At 36.9% G+C, this 12,047-nt stretch overlaps 1 protein-coding gene across 1 annotated transcript in view; it reads right to left on the bottom strand.

Annotated features, from left to right (window-relative positions):
- The window catches only part of LOC117399761 (apoptosis regulator Bcl-2-like), a 116,351-nt gene extending 104,534 nt beyond the window's left edge, over positions 1–11,817 (bottom strand). The window contains exon 1 of the mRNA XM_033999129.3: positions 10,252–11,817. Coding sequence (XP_033855020.1) covers positions 10,252–10,809 — 558 coding nt within the window. The 5' untranslated portion in view covers positions 10,810–11,817. The remainder of the gene's footprint in view (positions 1–10,251) is intronic.
- Positions 11,818–12,047: the final 230 nt, after the last annotated feature.

The raw sequence follows: 12,047 nt of genomic DNA, 5'->3' as shown, positions 1-12,047 counted from the left end.
ACACAGAAAGAGTACTTGGAACTGCAAACACAAGTAAAAAAGGAAGTTAGAAAGGCCAAGAGAGAGATAGAAATGAACATTGCTAAGGGGGCTAAAACCAATTCCAAAAAGTTTTTCCAATATTATAACAGCAAGAGAACATACAAAGAGGAGGCAAAATGTCAAAAAGCTACAAATGGTAACATCATAGATGAAGAGAAAAAAATAGCAAATATATTAAATGATTACTTTTCACAAGTTTTTACAAAGGAGGATACAGGCAATATGCCTCACATATCAACCTGTTCCTATCCAGTTTTAAATAACTTTAGCATAACAGAGGCAGAAGTGTTAAAGGGACTAGGAGCTCTTAAAATAAACAAATCCCCTGGGCCGGATGAGATCCTCAGAAATGAAAGAAGTTATTTACAAACCGCTAACCAAGATCATGCAACAGTCTCTTGACACAGGGGTAATACCGATCCACAAAACCAAACCAGATAACTACAGACCAATAAGCCTGGCTTCTATTATAAGTAAACTTATGGAAACAGTAATAAGATCCAAAATGGAAAATTACCTATATGGTAACAGTATGGTGGGAGACAGTCAGCATGGTTTTAGGTAAGACAGATCGTGTCTAACTAACCTGCTTGACCTTTTTGAGGATGCAACATCGACAATGGATAACTGCAAAGCATATGACATGGTTTATTTAGATTTCCAGAAAGCTTTTGACAAAGTCCTGAACACAGTAGGGATTCAAGGAAATGCATGCACATGGATTAGGGAGTGGTTAACATGTAGAAAACAGAAAGTACGGATTAGAGGAGAAACCTCAGAATGGAGCGAGGTAACCAGCGGAGTACCACAGGGATCAGTATTAGGTCCTCTGCTATTCCTAATCTACATTAACGACTTAGACTCTGGTATAGTAAGCAAACTTGTTAAATTTGCAGACAACACAAAAATAAGAGGAGTGGCAAACACTGTTGCAGTAGAAAAGTTCATTCCAAATAATCTAGACAGCATTCAGAACTGGGCAGACACATGGCAAATTACATTTAATAGAGAAAATTGTAAGGTACTGCACGCAGGCAATAAAAATGTGCATTATAGGAGTTTATGTTGACTCAGAAATGTCTTCATCTAGACATTGTGGGGAAGCTATAAAAAAGGCTAACAAGATGAAGAATTTAATCTATTCAGTCTTGAACAAAGGAGACTACACGACGATCTGATTTAAGCATTCAAGATTTTAAAAGGTATTGACAATGTCGACCCAAGGGACTTTTTCGACCTGAAAAAAGAAACAAGGACCAGGGGTCACAAATGGAGATTAGAAAAAGGGGCATTCAGATCAGAAAATAGAAGGCACACAGAGAATTGTAAGGGTGTGGAACCAACTCCCCTGACACCCTGGGATCCTTCAAGAAGCTGCTTGAGGAGATTCTGGGATCAATAAGCTACTAACAACCAAACGAGCAAGATGGGCCGAATGGCCTCCTCTTGTTTGTAAATTTTCTTATGTTCTTATGTTCTTATGTAGTCAATGCATAGGTCTGCTACAAACGTGGCTGTTTGTACAGGCCTAGAGGCCCCAACCCCCATTTTGTGAACTGAGTTGCAGAGGTTGGGCCTACTGGCTGTACATTGCCTAATTTTCTCTATGGGTTTGCAAGGAACACTTCTATCTGCCCAGAGAAACTACAGCCTGCACATCCTCAGCGTCCCAAGGCTGTACTTTTCTCTCATCACACTCGCTGCCCACCATGTTTGTTGTTTTTCTTTCTGGAGTGCCAGTTTGGTGTAATAATTTAGAATAAACACACAGTGATCTTTAATTTAAGGGTTTTGATGTAATTAACTACAAAAAAATACAGTAAACAGTAAACACAGGTGCTGTTTCCATGGGGGAAGCAAAGACACCCCACCCAACCATGCAACCAACACCCCCCACTCCCACCTCCCCCTTAAACACCCACAAACTACTGCCGTCCTGCCACAAGATTCTGAGAGGCTATTACTTGCTTGTAATAGGTTATGTTTACTCCTAAAAACATAACCTGCAACATAAACAAACACAGACAGCTTTGGAAGTGCCCTTGAAAGATATGAAAATCCAATGACAAATTTAACAGCAGCTGACACATAACATGATTGAGAAACCCCAGGTTGCTTCCCACACTTGATTTGAATATTTTGTTCAGAACATACAGTCGTCACTCATCATTGGATTTTTTTGTTTGCGAGACGTGCAAGACCATGACCAAAACACTCAGCAAAGCCCCTATACTGATCGACGTAGGTGGACTGCAAAGAGGTCTCATGTGAATTATTACCTTTAATCTATGTGAACCGAACTCAACTTTTCAGAAGCCGACAGCTTGAAAGAACTTTGATCAATGGCAGTTAGCTCTAAAAATGTCTTGTCTTTACAGGCACTCGTAAAATAAACCTTTCCAAAAATAGAACACAGGTATGGTTTACAGTAATAATCAAATAAAAACTCTCCATTATCACCCAAACGCCCACTACAGTATGTGTTCTATTTCCATCGAAAACACTGACAAGCAACCATATCTACATGTATTTTTCTGTACTGAAATCAAAGCAAAGGTTGTAAATATTGAGCCGGATCCCAGAGCAGTTGAATTTAATGCAAATCTCGAGGCATTTTTTTTTCTAACCTATTATTCGTCAATCTACTGAAAACTGCATGCATTTTACAATTGGGGACTCTACAGTACAAAAGAAAAAAAAAACCTACACATAATGACAGTTTGCAAAGTTCCAGTAAGTTACTGAACCGTCTACAGCTGGAAAATGACTGATTGAACATTTAGTTAGTAATCAGCAGTTTTAGAGTAAAGCAGCCACTTTGCATGCATTTGCTCTTTATTGAGACTTGTTATGTGCAAATACTTACGGTCCAGTACAGTATGTTAAGAATATTATTTTAAGAATAGTAATCTCCTACTCTTTACAATCTGGTGAGCGAAGGATTAAGGCAAGGGTGCCCTTCCATTCCTGTGTTCCAGCCGTGTTCTAAATAGTTTATTTGAACCAATTACACCTCCATCCAGACCCGAAAGTAGTTAATTATCTCAAGTGGAATGGCCCACCAGCACCACGATTAAGGTAAAGGTAACAAGCTCTTATTTATTGCACTACGGTATTTATTTTCTGTAACAGTGAGTTTGAACAGTTTGCTGTAGTAAAAGCTTAGTGAAAGTACAGTGTACATTAGCATATGCATGCATAATAAATCAAATGGAAATTTGGGAAAAGGTTATGCAGTAACAAGTCTACTTAATCCTCTTTTTACTATTTGAATACCCCCACATGTTCTGTGTCTTGTTATAAAGACTGTCAACTTCAGTTCCAGACCTCTGAGTTGGGATACATGTCCATGTTTGCATTATTAATATTTACCTAGAAAACAATCCTATTTGTAACAATTTCGTTTAAAAGTCACTCTCATAAACTAGAAATGGTTTGTTTCATTATGCTGTTCTTCATTAAATATGCATTTCATCAAAAAAGTATACCTCAATAGTACAGTATACTGCCAATACAACATGTTACTGTGGCAATGTAAAACAAACATTAAGAACAAATACACATTATTGTCCCTTTCCTCGCCAGTTACATCTAACCAATGGTGGCAAAAAGTGCCCAGTGAAAAAGATTAAAGTTAACAAGGCTGCTGTTACAATATTTGTCCACCTGTGGCACAGTGCATACAAACTGCCATTTAAATACAACAAAATAGGGAATATAAATGATATCTGATAAGCAACATAGCACAATACACTCTATTTAAACACTCATTAACAACATTTGCCAAAAGTCTCATGTTAGTAACTATAAACATCTTTAAATTTCAGAGCAACAAAATCCTAGTTTAAGTTAAAGTCAAATAAAATCTCCTTTATTCCTTTATTTTTTTCTCAAATATGTTCTGTTTGAATGCGTGAAACAGAAATGTTATGTTATCCATTACCAGAGCTATTCTTGGAAATATATTTGTATTTTTTTTCAATTTCAGATAAAATAGGCTTTCTATCTATAGGAAAACTTCAGGGACAAAAAAGGTAAACCAAGTATGTTTAAGATCCATGACCAAATGTCATGTCATTGTGGGAACAAAAGCTAGGGCCATACCTAAATTAAGCTACTGTAAGTGACACGTCAATAACAGGAATACAGAAAAAGGTGGAGTAATTTGAAATATTTCCACAGCTTCTTTAATGCTGCCACTAGTCTAAGTGCATACCCATGACTTTCTATTTTTAGAGAAAGCAGACATGCTTACTTAATTATTTCAAAACCACAAACCTTCTAGTGCAACTATTAAAAGTACGTGTGCATCAAGGGCCTCTTGGCATCAGCAGGAAGGGCACATCTTATACAGTATTTCCCAATACTTCAGGATTACAGTTCAGCTCTGATCAGTTATGAGGAGTACTTTTACAGCAAGGAATCTTGACATATCCATAATAGAAATGCTTGCTTAGCACTACATTGTATTAAGTACAGTACAAGTTCTGCACAGTTGAGTAGTACTGTACCAAACCTGAAACTGTCAAACATACAGTAAAACCCAAACAATAAGCTAAAGCATTAAACCTACAATAATCCCTTTTTCAAAATGTATTTCTACGGATAGCCCAGTGGGGAGTGACATAAATGTAAATGGCTTAGCATAGTGCAGTAAAGGGTTAAGAAAGTCTTAACTATTCTAGACAGACAGTTTAATTATTTTGATAGATATATATCTAATAAACCACAGTAATACAAAGCAGGATAATGTCAGATTAGGTTGGAGTAGAGGCAATTCTGGGTTAAAAAAAGTGAGCTACCCAACGCAATGCTAGACAGTTGAGAGGTTTAGCCAACAATTATCCTTTCAAAAATGGTTCAGCTGTATTTAAGGTAAATATCCAAGGTGCTGACAGAGCCTTCCTGTAAACTGTCAGTTATTGCAATTGTTCAGTGTCATCTTGCACAAAAAACAATGTTAATTTGAAATGTTATAGAAAACTAACATGTAGATTAATCTTATAAATCATTTTCTTTAACATATTACAGAATAGTTTCATTCATACGTTTCATCTATTAAAACAGACATGAGAAAACGTTCTGTAAATATGAGTTAAAGCTGTGTTATAATTAGGGCTTCTGATTTTTGGTTTAACTGATAAAACCCAATAAAACACCCTGATACAAAAAAAATGAAATCGGTGGATAGCCAATAAACACCAGAAAACCTGTGGAAATGGTAAATCAATTCATGGTGACTTTACCCCTTTCCCATTAAAAACTAAAACCTACTACAAAAATAATAATAAATACATTTCCCAGTGCTGCTGGGCAATGTCCTGCCTTCCTGACTTGCATCTATCATTGATTCGTTCTCAATACTTTAAACCCGTGCCAACTACTGAATGACAGCACATTCCTACATTTCTATTGGAGACTCCGCTTGCGAGATTTAAAACGAGATTACAATCAGGATGGAGGCTTGTTAGCGGAATTTCAAGCTGTATTACAGTTAAGACATGGAGGATTTAAAACAGAATTGTGGGGTAATGTACACACAAAAACCCCAGAGGAATGTGCCCGTGACCATAGGGATTTCGTTGTGGAAGACAGCAATGGAAAGAAGGTACAACTTCAGCGTGCAAGTACTGTCGAGTTACTACTATACATATTTTTACAGAAAAAAAACCGCTCAAGCATTTTGGAAAGTAACCGAAAACACTAATTTCATACAGTATATCAAAAACAAAAACCCAGAAAAAAAAACGATTTACATAAAACTCGAAAATAGCTAAACAAGCACCGAAAATACAATTACTAAAACCCGAAAAACAGAAGCCCAAATTATAAAAATGTAACTAAATTACTGAGACTCCTTTAATTACTTCATACAGTACCACAACACAAACCTTTCCACTTTTTCTAGCAAACAGTGTGACAATTAATGGAGTTTACAGAAGAATCGTTATGGGTTCTCAAAATTGTCTTTCAATTGAAGCCTTGAGCAAATACTTTCTAAGTCTCACTTATTTAAAACTGAGGAAAAAAAATATTCTGAGGAGCTAAAACACAGTTTACGACACTTTATTCTATAACTGAAGCTGCCATGTTATATTTGTATTTTCCTTGATTTACACTTGTGAATAAACACTGATTTTTTTTCCATTCATAAATACTGCATTATATCAGTGTAGTTAAAACTAAATAACATGGAAAGTATACAGCTGGGAAATGACACCTGTGCTACAGTAGGTGCTATTACAGTATGCTGGTGCCTCATTCAAGAAACAGGATTCTTACTGTTTATAACTTTCTTTAGCCATTAAAAAAAAGAATTGTGTAACTTTTTGAGAAAGCATTATTAATTACTGAAAAACTTCCATCTGCGTTTTGTTTTTTCTGTCTCAATTCTCAGTCCTGTTTTAAGCCATGTCCTGTACATTTCAGCAGGTACACTATATTCCCAGGGTCAACATAAACATGTGTTCTTGACCAGTGAAGTCCTGGTGACTAACTAAGGCTATAATGGAAGTTGCTTTTATTTGTAAATGAAAAGAATAAAGCAATTAAGAGGGCATTGTTTACCAAGGCAATGTGACTGGCTCTGTTGTGCCCCGGACTCCACTGCAAGTCATATAGTAAGATAGGTACAAAACACAAGGAAAACAGATGGGAATCCCCCTGCTGTTTTAAAATAAGCAGGGGAAAACCAGTCGAGGTATTTGTGTACTTATCATCAGTATAATCTACCAGGGGGTAACCAAGAGGGGGGTTTGTGTAAAATATTAGTACAGTACCCATGATTTAACTCTTGCAGCTTCAGCAAGAGAACCCCAAGAATATCCAAACATGGTACTTGCTTTGGGTAAGCTTTAAATTCAATGAATGTTCATCATATATGTAGGACATGTTAAAGAATTTATATGCAGTGAATATAAAATTCAATTTAGGTAAACATTCATTTCAACCCAAGCCTAACTGTAGACCTTACATATATCTATTCTTTGTTCAAAATTAAATATATTAGTTCATATTAAATACTTTTCACAGTGAGGTTTCCAATTCACAAAGGCTACATCTAGATGATTACATGTTAACAATATAAGAAGTGTTTTATTCTTACCAACAATTCAAGTTGAATATGATCTTATTATACATGTCTACCTATTTTAACCTTGGCCTCATGGCTCATGCTACATTTTCCATATATGTTACAACTTCAGATCTTGAGTTTACTATTAGATTACACTGTTGCAGACACTGTAAAAAAATAACAAAGATAAACATATAATAATTAAATAGTTTGTTTTCTTCTTGAATAATTACTTTAGGTACAATTTGTTACTATACAGCAAGACACATCCAAATATTTGATCTTAATTGTTATTTATATAAAATAAGCACATTCAACATACAGGATTGTGTGTATGTGTGTGGTTGGGGTGTGGATTTTATCACTCTTTTGATTTGTTTTGTTTGATTAAATAAAAAGAGAATAAATAGCTGAAGATATTCAGAATGGCTAAGGAAAATGTAGACTACTACAGTCAAAAAAACTAATCAGGACTGTCAATAAGGATAGTTTTGCACTTTTTAGGGAGGTGTCATTTCAGACTTATAATATCAAATCAGTTAAAAAATGTGTTTACAACAAGTCTATATCTTCTGTGAAAGACACCAGAATCCATCAGAACAGTAAGCAAGAAAGGTTATTCGATTTATACCAACCACCCATATCAGATAGCAGCACTGTATATATGTACAGTAAAGGTGTTATTTATCACTCATAATAATAAACAGGTATTTTGGGATTACGCATCTATAAAACACATTGTAATAACTAGCCATAGTTAATCACGGTGTATTGTATATGTACACCACTCCTCAAATGCCAGCTGATAACTACTGTATATTTGGGTATTTTTACATCTGTTTACAAACAATGTGTACACGTGAACAAGAATCATTAATTTGCACACATGATCAAAACTTATCTTCTTTAACCATCCCAGCATAGAAAGTCTAACCTTGTGTAGTGCTTTGTTTTTGCTCAACAAAAAACTGAACTGAAACACTCAGAATGTCGTAATTGTCTTCAAAATTACAGTGCAGGCAAAGACAAAATAACAAGACATTGATGGTCTATCCAGCGGATCTACTTTAAATCAGTGACAGACCTTGTAACAGTCACCTTTTAAATCATTACAGACTCTCCCTGGTTATTTAGTTATTTTTACAGCAAATAAACAGTTGCACTGTTGGTCGTTGATTTTCATCACCTAAGCACTGGTCAGGTGGTCTTTTTAGCCCCAGAGCTGTGGGAGCCAGACAGTAGCTACACTTGCATTAGTCCAGTATGCTGTGTTGTCATGATTGGCAACATACCGCAACCTAAATACAGTAAAAAAAAAAAATAGCTTTTTTTCAATTCTCGGTTTTGTGTCTGATGCCATCATTTTTATTTTTTATTTACCTGTTTTCTGTGTTTGTACGATGACATCTAAAGATGCAGGTTCCAGAGCATGTTAAAGGAACTTTAAAACAACACAATTTATTATGACCTATTTTGAATTTCATTTAAAAGTATCTGCTGTATGCAGTACAAATAAATAAAAAACAAATTCAAAGATAAATAATAATAATAATAATAATAATAATAATAATAATAATAATAATAATAATAATAATAATAATAATAAATACAGTCAAATTTAACAAATGGCTGGTGACAGCCTAGTTCAGGTGACCATAAATAATACAGGTTTTACAGCAAATAAAAGAATCGCCTGGTATGTAACATAGTTTACAAGACATTATTTTGCATCATTGATAAAGAGAACTGTGTGCTTAAGGCCTACACTTGAAATGCTCAATTTCTGAACAGGCCGTGCAGGTGTGCATAGTTTTAGCATTCCTGTTGTAGAGTATGGACTGATTAGTGGGATGCATGGAACAACACCACAGTATGAACTGCCTGTGTTGTTTTTATAAGCTGTTATCTGTCTTCAAAACACAGAAGTCTTCAGTACCTTTGTCAACTGGTGAACTTAGATTTGACTTATTCATTCAATTGTTTTGTTATATTTACAGACTGCATAATTAGTTGGTCACTAATAGTGGTGCTCTGATGCACCCCATAAAATACAGTTGAAATCTTTGGCCCTATCCACACTACATAACTGATCTCGAGAACCATACTCCAAAACATTTTAATTAATCCAGCTCAAAGCAACCACACTAAAGGACTGTTTCATGTTTAGTCTGGCTTTATGCGTACAAACACCATTAAAACAGTCCAGTTACAGTTCCTAGCAGTGCAATGGACTGTGGGACTTAATATGACATTATCCCACCATGCACTGTATTTTATGTTTACAACAAGGCAAATATGGAGCCCATGCCCACGGAAGACATAGCGCTTCTTAGCATGAATGTTATGGCTGTTTCTTAAAAACACAAGGTACAATTTATCACAATGTGTGCATTTTGTTTTGAACTCTGAAGTTTTCTTTGACCGATTTCATGGCTCCAGGTATCAATGTGCCTTGATTTCGGCATCTGATTACGTGGACAGGGCCTTTACATCATGGCCTAACCTGTGATTTCACATACTGATTGCCATGTAGAGTTCTGTATGGTAACCTTACGGCCTTACCTGAAACTGATAACAATGACAACTGTGCAGTTTTGGTTAAACACATTAGCAGGGGCGTCATTTCAGAGAGATTCTGGGGGGAAGGGGCAAAGTTGGTCAGCACTGAACATTTATACAAAATAAAAAATTGACCTGTTCATAAGCAATATTAATAGTTTCTTCCACAAGTGAATCCCTCCTTGTTGTCTCGCTGTCTTTAATTTCTTCTGTTTTCCACCTGCTGTGGGAAACATATCCGAAATTTTCCTTTGACTCATCATGATATACATAATATTCTATTGTTATAGAAATAACAAATACAATGTAATTATGTGATGTTGATATAATCACTGTGCAACAACGAACTAGCAATATAATGGAGTATATAGACCTATTAAAAGTCTGGGTGGGGCGGGGACAGGGACCGGGACCGGGACCGGGACGGGGGTGGGGGCGGACACTGATGACGCCCCTGCACATTAGCCATTTGGATAAAGGCGTCTGCCAAATAAATAAATAATAATAATGTTGACAGACACAGAAACAGAGACAGGGAGAATGCAGATTACTTTTGAATTGACATTGGCACATACCCATCCTCCATTCTCTTGGATCCAGTTCTGAAGTGGTCCATTTAGGTACTCAGTCATCCAGTTTGCTATATTATCCACTTGGGACGTCATCTCTCGGTTCACGCTTTCCACGCACATTGTCCCACCAAACTCGAAGAACGCGACAATCCTCCCCCAGTTCACCCCATCCCTGAAAAGCTCTTCGACCACCGATGTAAATTTCATGTGGACTGTGGTTGGTGTGAAATGCAACTGCCCGACCATCTCTGCAAAGTCTCGCTGATACATTCGTGAGATTTCGTCCCCGGCTTCGCGTAAAACCTTATGGAGGTCTGCATGGGGATCGATGCGGAGCGTTTGGTTTACAAAAGGGGAAGGACCCTGTCCAGGATCTGGCGCGGGACGCCGTACCAAAACTGGAGTGCTGGAGGGGGAGGAGCCGAGCAATCCATTATTATTTGGAGAACCAGGTTCTCTGCCCACATGGGAGTCCCACACATAGCCCTTTTTTAGGAGTTTGGCATGAATATACTGTGACACGATATTCCGGTTATCGAAAGGTCTCGTGTTATTTGCCATAACGCGGTAAAATAAAGAAACAAAACCAGGTGTTCCAAAGATTGTTTTTACTTTATCAAACGTGTGTGACTTGTAATTACTTACAGAGCTTTTTAAAAGTAATGTCTGCTTTAACTTGTATTGTACTATTCTCCCGAAAAGATCGGTACCGGTGCCCGTTTTCAAAGAAACGTGTTTAGGGCTGATTTGTTTTTAAAAAAAAATGATTATTATTAATTTACATTTAAAACGATCTGTTTATCGTGCACTAACTGTAAACTATTTAAAATACGTATACACTGCTCATCCTCTGGCATGCAAGTTACTAGTATGCATTGTTTTAATTGTACTCACGTACCTTTAAAAGTTCACGCATTAACTCTTAGCTTTCAGTTATTTACTTGTTTGCATTCAGATTATATATACTGTAATGCAGTCTGTATCCACGGTACAGTGTAGCTAATGCAATCCGTCAGGAATTTGGATCCAGGATAAAACGCCCCTTTTCGGCAATGCACAGAAAATCCTTGAAATGCGTGGGGTTTAGCTATATCCTTAAAAATACCACATAGAAAACAACAAGATTTTGGAAAGTAGATTAGCCACTTTAAGTAAATGAAACGAATGAACCGCATAAACATCCACGACTGACTTGTACAGAACCGTATGTGCTTCCCTTTCTGGGTTCAATTCCAATGACATTACATTACAGCGCCTCAGAAAGACGGAAGAGAAATCATTGGTTTTCGAAATGCTGTAATCCTATAAAAATTATCTGGAAAGTCAGGCTCCTGGAAAGAAGAAAACAGGGGTTTGCAAGAACTCCGTCCTGCAGAAAGACCGACGCAGTCCTGCTGCATGCAGCTTCACAACAAAACTACACTGACTAAATAGAGCCTCCTGTTACTGTCACAGAGAAATCCTAACCGCTCTCGCGCTCTCTCTCTCTCTCTCTCTCCTCTCTCTGCCTCTCTATACTCCTTCCAATGAGGTATTTCCTCTACGTCACACCCATTCATTAAACTTTTCAAATGCAGTTGAATTTCGCAGTCTACAAGCCTCTGAGGCGCTTTGGGGATTCTGTTGGTGCCAGACAGAGATGCGGCAGTTGCATTTTGCAACAAGATTATTCCAGCCTAATCTAAATTTCAACAAACTCTACATGTGATACACAAGCCGGTTATTTGTGGACTCGCCTGTGCACTCATTTCTGAACTCTGGGAGATCATATTTTAGCTTGAATGAGAAATATGAACTGC

Source organism: Acipenser ruthenus, chromosome 4, assembly GCF_902713425.1.
Source record: "Acipenser ruthenus chromosome 4, fAciRut3.2 maternal haplotype, whole genome shotgun sequence".
Taxonomy (NCBI): domain Eukaryota; kingdom Metazoa; phylum Chordata; class Actinopteri; order Acipenseriformes; family Acipenseridae; genus Acipenser; species Acipenser ruthenus.
This window is presented reverse-complemented; position numbering and strand designations above follow the sequence as displayed.